This window comes from Clarias gariepinus, chromosome 19 (assembly GCF_024256425.1).
Source record: "Clarias gariepinus isolate MV-2021 ecotype Netherlands chromosome 19, CGAR_prim_01v2, whole genome shotgun sequence".
In the NCBI taxonomy this organism is placed as follows: Eukaryota; Metazoa; Chordata; class Actinopteri; order Siluriformes; family Clariidae; genus Clarias; species Clarias gariepinus.
Genome location: NC_071118.1, coordinates 20,945,990 through 20,959,313, shown reverse-complemented (window position 1 = coordinate 20,959,313; position 13,324 = coordinate 20,945,990). Strand labels below are relative to the sequence as shown.

Here is a 13,324-nt window from a genome sequence, read left to right as displayed (position 1 = left end):
TTTCAGATCATTTTCCTGCTGCATAACCCAAGTGCGCTTGACCTTGAGGTCACAAAATGATGGCCAGGCATTCTCCTTCAGGAGTTTCTGGTGGAGCGTAGAATTGGTGATTCCATCAATTATGGCAAGTCGTTGCCTGAAGCTGTAAAGCCGCCCCAGACCATCACACTACCACTACCAATTTAGACTGTTATGACTGGTATGATGTTCCTTTTATGTTAGTGTTATGCCAGATGTAGCGGGATGCAATAAATTATTTCTTTTTCATAAAAGTATCATTGAAAAACTATTTCTTATACAATGATGAAAATTTGAGGATCAATACCTAAACTGACCAGCAGATGGACAGTAAACTGAACATTCCTATTAAACAGATTAACATGCATAAAGTCAACTGTATTTATTTCTTATACAATGGGTTTCCACACAAATATGGTAGAAAAACTTCTAAACAGTGATGACAGTGAAGGCTCGTACCTCTCCTTGGCAAAAGCTTCCTTGCATCCTTCCTTGGGTGGGGGTATGTGAACAGTAGAGTCATGAATTACATCACAGGGTGTGAGCGGGTCCTGTAGATGAGACAAACACTGAGGAAAACACTGTCTGCTTTTTTTTTTTTTATACATAAATCTACTTGCATACCACCCAGGCTTATTTTGCTCACTTTCACACAAAATGACTCACTGTGTGGTGTGTGCCTTCTCCATTAGCTTGCGAGGTAGAGTACAGGTTCACATACTCTCCTTCTCCTTCTACACCTTCATCGTTTGCACTCTCACTCTGTTTAGGGGAACAAAAAAGATGTATATGAATAAAAATATTAGACAAACCGAAACATGGACATGCACAATAAACCCACAATGCACCTGTGGTATAAAATTGGATGATCAATACCTCAACTGACCAGCAGATGGAGCAAACAGGACAGTATAATGTGCGTTACTATTAAACAAATTTAATAGTAATTTTTACTTTACACATGTGCAAACCAACTGGATTTATCCTTTAACTTGCACAAAGAAAAAAAAAAAACACTACGCAGCGGGAGTATTAGAAAACAGTGCATCTTGGGGGCCCTCTGCCACAGGTCGCACTGAAGAGAAGGGGAATTTGAAACTGAGCCAAAGGACAAATCAGCTCCTTTGTATGTTTGTGTGTGTTGGATTATAGAGATTACAGTCAGGGGATAGCGACAGGAACGACCTGCAGTAACTCGTCGAAAAACACCAGCATGAACATTCCTACTGTGCCTGCTTTCACACACACACGCGCGCATGCACGGCTCAACATGTTTCCCTGGGAGAGCAGGAACTAAAGCATCCCCCTGTTTTATTCGGTCAGAGGAATTTCGGAACATTCCACACACACACACACACACACACACACACGGGGATTAAATAGGAGGAGAGAGTGAGGACGCAGGGTTATGTTTCCCCACGCACGCACACACAGGTCAATCTCTGACCTGAACTGTGATCCTTCTTCACATCTTCACAAGCACACAACATATGGTCTAATGCTTAAGCACGCAACTTCCCACTGCCTATTCTGTCTTCCCCTCCAATAAACACGCACACATACACCCTATTTTTCTGGTCTTTCTTTACCTACAGTAGATCAACACACTACATCATCCCATTCACTTTTCTCTTTCAATAATGTCACGTTACACAGTGTCACATCTCACATCGTCTAACAGGGAAAAAAAAAAAATTTAAGGTTCACTAAAAGCATGCTGGAGGTGTGTAATTTCAGCAGGATCTCTCTTTGTTCCAATAGTGCATGCTGCATATCTGAGCCCCTGTACCACACAAGCTCCAGTATCTGAGCCCGCACTAATGGAAGAGGGGTTTCACCCACTGTATGTCTATTCCAAAAGGAAAATCTAACTGGAAATGTCATTAAAAAAAATTTGTATAAAAAAAATTGCAAAATCGAACCCATTAACCAAAGGCAGTCTGCGGCTAGTTGTTAATGGCTACATTTTTATAAATGATTAGTTAAAAAACACAGCACATTACAGTAAAACAATGAAACACAGCTTGATGAAACTCATTGCAGACTACCCAATTTAAAAAGCAAACTGCTTCCACATTGCAATATTAAATATAGCTCAATTACCTACTGTGATGGTTCTGGCCAAATTCACTGACAGGGTGCAGCTGTTTCCGACATTTCTGATTTGAAAACTGACTCTTCCAAACTACCCCCCATTCCAGTAATACCCTTCATGTGTACTCTAAGACTGAACTAATAATCTGAACATAACCTAAATCTGGCTAAACAAATTTGACCTCCATACCATATATGTGCGACTCAAGTATTTTCCGCACTCTGGCTGTAGAATTTAAAAATAAAAAAATAAAAAACAAGCTCAACAAGCTTTCGCATTCCCTCATTTAAAAATGTTTTTTTCTGAGCTGCGAGCCGAGAATGCACTGCTGTTTTCATCAGAACTCAATCTTCGGCCTCGTAGGGCTGCTTTCAGGGGACCAAACAGGTACAAGTCTGATGGAGCGAGATAAGGACTATAGGGAGAATGCTTTAACACCCACCCTTGGATAGAACATTGTCCTTAAAGTGTGGGTCAAAATTTTGCTTGTGGATATCCAATGTTTGTGTTTATGCTCTTCTGTGAGTTTTTTCAGCATCAGGTACACCCTCAGACCATGAACAACTAATCACTGCTCGCTGCTTTTCTTTTGTGCAAATCACAAGCGGGGCATTTATTTTGGCCCACACTGCAGTTACAAATAAACTGAGGTAACACATTTACACCAGCAGAGCAGTGACTGGGGAGACAGTAGTCTTGAACGGAAACCACTGATAAGTCAATGCAGCCAACAGTTGCATTGAGTTTTAATATAACCAAACCTGAACATGGTATAAATCAATAGTTTCTAATGCAAAAACGCCCTTAAACAACAAAAAAAAAAACCCACAGCATGTCCTTTACCTGACAAATGAGAGAATAATCTCTATCCTGAAGTTGGGAAGTACCCTTGAATTATGTGTTACTATATAATCCATAATGCACCAGGATGATGACACTAAACCATAAACCAAATAGCTGAACTATGTAGTTACACACACAAAAAAAAACATGCCTTCTGAAGGGTTATATTTGAAAATTCAATGTTTTGTGGTATGAAAATTACACATGCATTTAAAACTATATATACATTCAGAAATAAATAGAATTCCTTTGCAGAACTGAGACTTTTTGAAAGGAACAAGGGAACCAGTGAAGTGGGAAGTGACTAAAGATACAAGTTTCATAAGCAAAAAGAAACTTATGCAGACATCCAGAGTTCAACAAGACCTAATAACCTTGTATGCTGTAGAAAACCTCTTAATTACTTCTGATGTTGTGTAGTGCAAATGATCCTGGCGTGATCGTCACTCACCGTTGGTGTGGTTAAAGAGGCGTGGCCACTAAGGAAGGAGTTAGACACAGACAGGCTGAGGCCGATAGCAGACTCCGCCTCCTCCGGAACGCCAGTGGAGGGAGGGAGGAGTGAAAGAGAGGAGGAAGAAGAGGAGGAGGGAGAGGAAGTGTGAGATGCCTAGATGAAAAGAAAAACAGATGGACGAGAAGAAGAGAAGAAAAGATAGAGTAAAAGCTATTATCACTAAGAAAAGAGAACTGACTAGAAGTACAGATATAAATGGAACGAAAGAACAGAGAAAGGTGTGGAAAGCAGTAAGGAAGAACCCAGAGTAAATAAGTGATTGAAATGACCAGGGTACTAAGCAGTGGCATTTATTAACTGGCCATGAGTTAGCCATCTGGTTTATTTGTTCATACAGCATCCTGACCTCTGACTTTTGAGCAGGTGTGAACCAACTACAGCTTGAACGTAATGTGTATCAGTGAGGGGAGTCAGGTGAAATGATGTCCTTGTCTATGTATAACATGGTGCTTACTGTACATCACTATCAGCACCTTTGATGATTCCGTGCTTGGACTCCTTACTCTTATGTCTGAGTTCACGTGTGAGATTGTGTATATGCATACCAGCTGTCGCTGTTTGGGTGGCAGGGCCGGAGGGGGCGGAGTCTCGTAGCCCTCGTTGGACCCATAAACTTCTTGGAATCGTTTGTTCCTGCGCTGCTCGTAGATTCTCTCGCTCTGAGGCGTCTGATAGAAGACGGATGGCTGTGGTTCTGAGTAATCCTCCACAAACTGCATGTACTGGAGGACTACACACGCACACACACACACACACACACACACACACACACACACACACATCAGATACAGTAATATGTACAAACAGGACTAAACAATAATACTCCAACTTCACTTGGACACGTTACAAAACAGAACCAGATAAAGCTTTACAACCCACATGTGCAGTAGGGTTATTACTTCTTACCTCTAAACACACACACACACACACTCACACACTCACACACACACACACACAGTAGAATGCACCAACGCTTACTCGTTCTGCTTTTCTTCTCTGGCAGAGGTGGAGGGCTGTCGCTCGGGGACGAGTGCTGTTCAGTTCCATTGGTCAAAGTGGGCGTGACCAGTGAAGTGGGCGTGTCCTCGTCAGAGGGACGGAATTCGTAGAGCTGGCAGGATGACAGGATGGGAACAGATCGCCTCTTTTTCTGTGGAAGTGCAGGGGGCTGTTCTCCGTTGGAAGTTCCCGCAGCGCTGAGTGGGGCTACAGGGGCACTGAAACGGGGTTGTGCTGGGCCAGGAGACGTCACGGGGGTCTCACTGAGGGATTCTGGGAGAGGACTCAGGCAGCTGCTGTGAACCGTGGGAAATGGCAAAGGCTCGGACACTGAGAGGTCTTGATGAAGGAAGTCATAGTCAGGGTCGTATCCGTCTGTGTTATCTAAACAGAGACATGCATTATGGGGAGAGAGAGCATTTAGATTTTTTTTTCTAAACACTAGGGCCAACAACTTGTGAGTGTGTGTGCATGCATACCGAGCGTCTCACAGCTAGTGTTGCGTGAGCATTGGCCGCTGTCCCTCTCCAGTGAGGAAAGCTGCTCGTCTGATTTGCTCAGTTTTCCCATAATGCTGCAGGGCGAGAGGCGAGGTGAATCCCCGCCGTATGATTGGCTGCCGCCGGAGAAACGCCTCTGTAGTAGCTCAACCTCATACTCCTGCTGCTGTTATCATAAAAATTACAAGCAACAACAACAATAACACACTGTTTAAACCGAGGGGCAAACAGAGTTCTAGCCCACAGGACCGGAATGAGTTTATTGATCTGAATACACAAGAAATCAAGGCCAGGACATCAAGAGATCAGTCAAGATTAAGAAATCATGTTATTTTGAAAGACAAAGGTCATGATCTGGTATGTACTTCTCTAAGAATACCAAGTAGTAGACTGATAAATTACAAATTGAGAGTCTGGAATGAAGAAAAGTTATTATAACAAATGATAATTTGTTTATATTATGGGAAGTAGAGCCAACTACAATTCCTCTTCTTTAAAAAAACAAACAAACACAAAAACTTTTAATTAAAGACAACTGTATGGCACAAACCCTATAAATGATTAGGGTCTGACTCAGTTAAGGAGAATTGTAAATGGTCACTCCACAAGGCAACTAGTAAAGGGTTTAAAGTTAAAGTGTTATAAAGTCAGTTTTAGTTTATACCTGTTTGAGAGCTCCATGCTGCAGGTTGAGGCCACAGTTCGTTCTACTCATGGGTGCTACCACGGCTATGCGAGTGGGCGAGGAGGCAGACTGGCGCTTCTTTGGAGGCAGAGCAGGGGGGCTGAGGAGCAAATATTTATCAGTGTGTTAGCAATTCTATTAAGTAGTGAGGTCAAGTGACTAGATCATCACTTACGCAAAGGAAAGTAAGCAAGGGCTGAGGACTGAAAATCAATCCCATTCTCTCTCACACACACACACAATAGTGCTTTTCCAGATACTTCTGACAATCCAACATGCCTTACTCTCTCAGCCAGATAACTAGGGAAGCAAAGGGTGGTAAACACAGACCATTAGGAAGGCACAAGAGGGTTAGACAATGGTTGATCATGCAAATTCATTACAAACAAGCCTTTTCTAGGTTGGCTGACACTCTACGATGTACAATCTCTCACACTGCCATATAATCACATGCACATTATGGCTTCCATCCAATTGGGAGGCCAAAGCCGTGTGATCTCATAATGCACCCTGAGCGCACAACTGACTGACATACATTTCCGTCACCACAGGACTGAAGCATGACTGCATCCTGCTCCTGGTACAGGGATGACCAAACGATGACGGAGAGACGGAGAGAGATGAGCGCAATGATGAAAAGGCGTCCAGAGCACATAGAGAAAGAAAAAGGGTTGTAGGCAGAGGACAAAAAGACAATTAAGATAATACATGATGACAAGAAATAGGACAGGCGGATTAGGGAAGACAGTGAGAAAGAGGGAAATGACATGTACAGTACAAACTATCGCATACACAGTGAGATAAAGACACACACACAAAGCACAGAGTTACACTACACAAAAAGATGTTCCTTTTTCTGATGTGTGTTTCAGTATTGCATGTCCACTTGCTCCCTTGCAGTGCCGTTTGCAAATTGCTTACTACTGCACTAGATCCATTACTACAGTATAATCTCTCTTGCAAACAAATGTTTTATACCATGATAAGTGTCTGCATGGAGACTAAGCTCAGCAACCAAAAAAATTTTTTTTTTAATTACAATTATATTTTAAACACTGCAATGCACAAGAATTCACCCACTCCCCTTTATTATTTAGTTTTTTCACAACCTGAAAATGAAATGGCATGAGTGGGATCTTATGTCATTAATCTACATAAATATCTCATAATATTGAAGTAATAAAAGCACACATAACCGGTCAGGACTGAAAGCAATGTGGATGTAGCCAACCCGAGACTCAACACTAGGCCAGGGGTAGCTCAGTGGTTTAGGCATTGGACTACGGTTCGGAAGATCCCAGTCCCAGGTTCAAACCCCACAACCACCAAGTTGCCACTGTTGGGCTAGTGTAATAAGATAAAAATGTAAGTCGCTCTGGATAAGAGCGTCTGCCAAATGCCTAAATGTAAATGTAAATGTAACCCTAGAAGAAATACTGTTACGTCTGATATAGATAACAGGAACAATCCTCCTCTGCCTCCTGAATCTACTGAATCTACACCTGGTTGGTTAAAAACCAAAGAATCTGTATGAATGTGTAAAAATGATCTGTCTCAAGACATAAAACAGCTTACCAACAGTATCTGTCAAATCTGATAGTGCTTAAGCAAAGTCAGCAGGAACAATGAGGAGGGAAAAAAATATCAGGATGCAGATGTGCAAAGCTGATGCATCCCAAAAGACCTTGAGTGGGAACTGCAGCCAAATGTGGCTCTACTAAGTATTGATCCAGGGAGATTACTTATACAACCAACAAGTAATCTTCACGGTTTGCGTTACAATAGAAATATTTTGCACCTGTAAATATTAGATATTGCAATAAACCCAGATCACTAAAGTCCAATTCTTTTCCATGTTATAAAACTATAAAAAATCCATTATTAAACTTAGATAAAACTGAACATACCAACCTGTGCCAGTTCCAACAAACTGAAAAAGGTGGATTATATACATATCATTGGACTTTATATTACAAGAGCCACCTATAATTATGAAGCTCAGTGATGCAGACCATGAATACATCTCCTGGCCTTTTTCTTTACAGAGGACATTTGGAGTAAGCCTTACAGTGAATGACATCATTTATGACTTGTTAAAACAAGTTAGGTGTTTGAACACTCTGCTAACATGCTGAATTACAGACTGTTACACATTATGTGACTCATGGGCTTTTTGTTGTCATGGTGAGCCTGACACTAACTGGGGTGCCATGTTTGCACGTACATTTGCTTTGGATTAAACGTTACTTGCAAGTGAATAGAGATTGTCAACAGATTGCAAGGTTTAGGGTCCCATGTAAACAGTTCACTTTCAGGAGTCGTGGGTATCATAAAATGTGCCGCTTGATACTGAAGACTTACTGTATTCTGGGATGACCGGCTTACAAAGTCTGTAGCGCACAAGTGTGATGAAAATTCTTATATAAATAATACAATATTAAATCAAATAATTTATAAAAAAGTTTCAGAATGTTCAATATTTAAATGTAGCAATATATATATTTTATTATAATGTACAGTACAGTACTGTGCAAATCCTAATCCACTCCTCCTTACTTCATATTTTGATTCCAAAGAGCCAGACATTCTTGTATATTTAATGTAGTCATGAGGAATAGTTCTGCAAGCTTCCTCAAGGACTTTTTTGGCTCTCACGTTTAGTTCAGTCGCTGTACCTTATCAATCATTAATCAGTCGAACATAAAAAATAAAAAATAAATCTAATTTGAGGCATGAACTTGGGAGAAACAAGTGAAGATGATGACAGATGATCAGGCCTGTGATTAGTATACTGGTGATGCTGAATGCTGAGTGGTTGGAACAGATGAGAGGCTAAACAAGGGTAAATTTTTTAATTGTATCTTTAGGCACTTTGCAGCCTGTCGCAGTAAAACATTGGTTCACATTTCTTTAATCTAATATCCATCATTTAATTTAACCTAATATGAAGAAATGAGGGGTCAGGAATTTCACACAGTACTGTATATGACCTTACTACAGAAAATATTTTGTAGTCAAAGCAATATGAAACCAACATCATAAGATTCCTGTTTTTTTCACGTGTAAGACAGAGGACGGACTCCTCAGTATACACTACAGCACTTAGATGCCTGGGTTCTCGACTACTACTCTAGAACAAACATACTAATAAATTTACCTCATTCAGGTGAGCTGCACATGAAATAAAGAGAAATAAGACAAGGGCTTTTATTTTCCAAAAGAAAGCCTTTAATCTTATTACAACTGCTATTAACCTTTTTTGTGAACTGATGCTCACAAGTTCTGTCTTGCTACTTGATTTCTGTTAAGAATAAAAAAATCTAACACACACGCACATCCACACATACACAATCTCACCTGTGCTCTGCTAATTTTAACCCAGGTAGAGGAGGTTTGGGCGGCGCTACTTCCTCTTCTGAGATGTTCGTCAAGCTATCCGGAGGCGTGGTCTTGCTGAGGATCTCCTTTTCCCGCTCAGTTAGAGGCATCTCGCACATGCTGTTTGAGCACCAAGTAGAAGTGGTTAGAAGAGAAAGACAAGGCAAGCAAGTAAGCAACAAGGAGAAAAATTCAGAGTCAAGCCAGATAACTCCTTTCATATATATGCATTTCTTTTATTGTTGTTTAATGCGTACACTTAAAGGAAAGAAAAAAAAAAAGAGAGAGTGCATAGGCACAAAGAAGATCTGTCTATAAGTAATTTTCATCTCCTGGACAGGTGAGCAGGTAAAAAAGCTTGAAAGTGCTTGATCCGCAAAATGGTATGCAAACCCAATCCTTACCTCTCTACTTTGGCCACAGGGAGCGCTGGCTTGCTAGGTGATGTTGGGGAAGGCTGCTCGTGTTTTTCTATGGTGAGTTTGACCAACTCCTGTAACATACACACATGCGTTTATATTTTTCTGTGTCGTATTAAGTCCTTTAGGTATATTCCCATTTAATATTAAATGTAACATGTAAAGGTTAAAGAAACAGTTCAGGTTTTACAAGTCTGTCTTATATCAAAATTGAGGTGTATGTACAGTACACTACACTATCAGTTAAAAGTTTGGATGATTGGAAGATTATTTCTTTCTACATTGTAAAACCATGCTGAAGGCAGCTACTTATGCTCGGTAAAGCCTTCATAATTGACTCTAAAGGAACTTTTCCTCTGCAGCCGAGATAGGTTTTAGTCTTGCTTTCCTGAGAAGGTCTTCATGAGAACCGGTTTCATCATGGTGCTTAATGGCTTAATTTTTCATATGCACTTGACAATACTGTTCTTGCAAAAAAAAGCTGATTGCCATGTCTTACAGTAAAAATTGACTGTTGTTGTTGCTACTTAATTACTTAACTCAATATGTGTGTTATTTCATAGTATTGAAATCTTCAGTATTATTATAGAATGTAGAAAAATTTATCCAAACTTGTGTAGAAACCTTTGACTAGTAGGGCAAATACATTAGCACAGATCTTGGTCATTGTAAATGTTCTTGCTCTTCACATCAACGATAAAGTTTGTCACCTGGAACATGAGTACAATGTAAGTAATCAGAGCCAAATTCCACAACTTTTGTTCTGTGCAAAGATGCATTCCAAAGTTCAGCTGAGACTCATACGAAGCTTCCGCAGTACCAGTGAGCTAAATCGACTTAGTACAAATTCAACTCAGAATTTATAATGAAGAGCGATGATAAGGTACTTAAATTTGGATTTAAGTCAGACTTCAAAATCTATCCCTTTAACAGAAACAAAAGCCCATACCTTTACTCCGTCCAGAACAGCCTTTATCACCGCAGTAACAGTTGCTACGGTTTCTTTGTCGTCTAGGTCGATGCCCTCCAGCATCACTTGGTCGGCCCAGCGAATGAGATTCGCCAAACTCTGATAAACACGATTATGACAGGATGATACGGCAGAACTGGGGAGAAAAATGATAAACATCACTACTTGTCTGTTGCCCATTCACACACACACACACACACACACACACACCCCCACACACCTGTGTTGGATTCTTGCCTCCACTTGCATGAGGGGCAGAATGGCCTCTAGGACTTTGCTGGCCGAGCCAGGCAGCATCTGGAGCACTTTGGTGTCCACCGACATCTTGTCCACGATGGTCTTGAAGTACCTCAGTGCACTCACCACCTCCTTCTCCTGCTCCTCCAGGCGGCTCACCTTCTGCACAAACGAACAAACAAATGCAGGATGCAGTGTCAACAATCCAGTGCTAAAAAAAAATCCCCCTTTGGTGCAGCTGACCGTATAATAACACCCTAAATTGCTTCTTGTTAAATGTTTCAAATGTTTCTGGTTTGACAACCTTTTTAACTTGATAGCATGTCATTATTTTTGCTGTTAGCTAAAACTCTTAACTATAGTGTGGTTATCATATAAACAAAAGTCAAGCAAGCATAACTACATTTAAAACTGCATTTTAAAATAGAGAAAAATGTAGTTCCTCAAGTGAACACTGGGTGTCCTCATGATACAGAACCTAATTGAAAAGCAGATCAGTTCCAGATCTTTTCCCCTAAGGCCCACATTGATGTTACACACTGTGGCTTGAGGGCAGACGTGCCTTAGAAAAAACTGGACTGCACACAATGACGATAATCATCAATCTAAACATATTCAACCACTATTTCTCTAGTGTTTTAAACAAATATGACTTCCTACACGCTTAACTCATTGCAAGCTCTGTCCTGGCAGAACATTTTGCACTTATATCATAAAAATATTTAAAAAAAAAAAAAAGATGCCAAGACAAAAACAACACTGTACGCCTTCAAATGGATAAATATATAAAAGAATTAGGCTTGATGTTTTTTTTTTTTTACTTGTTACATACTTGTCTTGATATCAGGATGAGACATAAAAGATTTTATTTCATTTGCAATGTGATGCTTTAGCAGATGTTGTTGAAATGAATGTTTGGACTGAGTTCTGAGAGACATGTAGGTCATTAATGCCATGTTACAGTATACTGAAGAATACAGCGCAAGGGGTTCTACAGTATTTGGGATAGATTTTAGTCTTTTAATCTAGGGTTTAAAACACCCTAAAGAACAGTTCCGGGCTTCAGGTCCATGCAAAGCTTAATTGTTAATGAGAAACCTGAGCCAAATTTGTGTAGAATTCTTTGGATATTTCATGGAGTCTTTATGAGCATAACAGGTTTGAAGAGAGTTCTTATAGAGTTTGTATAGAGTTTTTGTAGGCTACGTCAAATTTAATTTGTGTTTGTGCACAGTTTGAGCTGGTGTAGAATTTACTTACAGCTTGTACAGAGTTTATGTAAAATTTATGCATAGTATGTACAGGCTTGTCGAGAGAGTTTGCATAAAGTTTGTGTGGAAGTTGTACGAGGCTAGAAGTCAGAGATTGTAAAGGCCTTGAGTTTTTAAAATGTTTACTGTTTAAATGTTTAGTGTTTGGGTAAAGTTTGTGTGTAGCTTATGCAAAACTTGTGCAGTCTGTGTAGAGATTATGTAACGCTTGTGCAAACTGAATTGGAACAAAGATTGTGTAGTGAATGTAGAATTTGAAGTGCTCATGATCCGTTTGTGAGAAGCTTAGGGAGAATTTATTTGGTGTTTGTACAGACCATTCAGAGTTAGTGCAGAATTTCTGACCTTGTTAACAGGTTTCTCTGTGCTCTTGACAGTCGGTTCTGGAGCACTCTGTTTGCCCTTTTTGGAGGGAGTGCGCTTGATCTTGGGCGAGTGGAACTTATCCATCAGCTTCATGGTGAATGTGGAGATATGAGACCTTTGAGAGTCTGAAAACACAAACAGACAAGACAACAGTGAGAGAGGAAGAGGAACAGAATTGACATGAGGACAGCGGTTTGCGTGTTTCTAAAATAAAATCTGTCTTGCGACAACCTGAAGAGGTTTTGAGGAAAGGAGGGGAAGAGATAAAGAGAGAATGCGATACAGATTAAACCGGATGCCGTGCACAGTCGATGGATGTGTACACAGCCGTAATATTAAAGGAACTTTACTTATGATCAAGATTCAAGTACAATCTGAAGACAAATAAATCCATTCTAATGAAGTGATTTCTTTCTTTGTCATGCAAAATTGTTTTATTTGGTGTGTTAAAGATGAATATATTTATGCCCCAAATTAACAAACAATTAAAAACATTATTTTAACTGAACTCTGTTTTATTTTATATATATTTTATTAAATAATGATTGCTTGTGCGTTATGACTATATAATTATTGCTCTCTCTCTCTCTCTATATATATATATATATATAGAAATAATTATATAGTCATAACAACGCACAAGCAATCATTATTTTATAAAATATATATAAAAATATATATATAAAATACTATATAATTATTTCTATATATATATATATATATAGAGATATATATATAGAAATAATTATATAGTCATAACAACGCACAAGCAATCATTATTTTTTGACCACTAGTTAGAACTTGACTAAGGAACCCAAGACAAAAGCGTATTTCTAACAGGAAGTTCATGCTATGCTGATTTAGACCACCATTCATGAAAAGGAAATGTGGCAATCATTCAGACATCCCGCCTCCCCACTATCTCACACACAGACACACACACACAGACACACACAGACACACACACACACACAGAGGTCATACCACACAGAAATGACTTCCTTTTGTGAATTAAAGGGAAACTGG

General features: G+C 39.7%; 1 protein-coding gene across 7 annotated transcripts in view; it reads right to left on the bottom strand.

Annotated features, from left to right (window-relative positions):
• The window catches only part of rapgef1b (Rap guanine nucleotide exchange factor (GEF) 1b), a 40,705-nt gene that overhangs the window by 8,818 nt on the left and 18,563 nt on the right, over positions 1-13,324 (bottom strand). The window contains exons 2-14 of one of the 7 annotated variants that reach the window (XM_053478773.1): positions 12,278-12,423; positions 10,645-10,823; positions 10,404-10,560; positions 9,440-9,528; positions 9,015-9,155; positions 6,193-6,234; positions 5,637-5,757; positions 4,952-5,138; positions 4,452-4,856; positions 4,019-4,203; positions 3,408-3,566; positions 685-780; positions 478-587 (exon numbers count right to left, since the gene is read on the bottom strand). In XM_053478773.1, coding sequence (XP_053334748.1) covers positions 478-587; positions 685-780; positions 3,408-3,566; positions 4,019-4,203; positions 4,452-4,856; positions 4,952-5,138; positions 5,637-5,757; positions 6,193-6,234; positions 9,015-9,155; positions 9,440-9,528; positions 10,404-10,560; positions 10,645-10,823; positions 12,278-12,423 — 2,017 coding nt within the window. The remainder of the gene's footprint in view (positions 1-477; positions 588-684; positions 781-3,407; positions 3,567-4,018; positions 4,204-4,451; positions 4,857-4,951; positions 5,139-5,636; positions 5,758-6,192; positions 6,235-9,014; positions 9,156-9,439; positions 9,529-10,403; positions 10,561-10,644; positions 10,824-12,277; positions 12,424-13,324) is intronic. The other 6 variants (XM_053478776.1, XM_053478775.1, XM_053478779.1 and 3 more) reach the window with 6 other exon arrangements.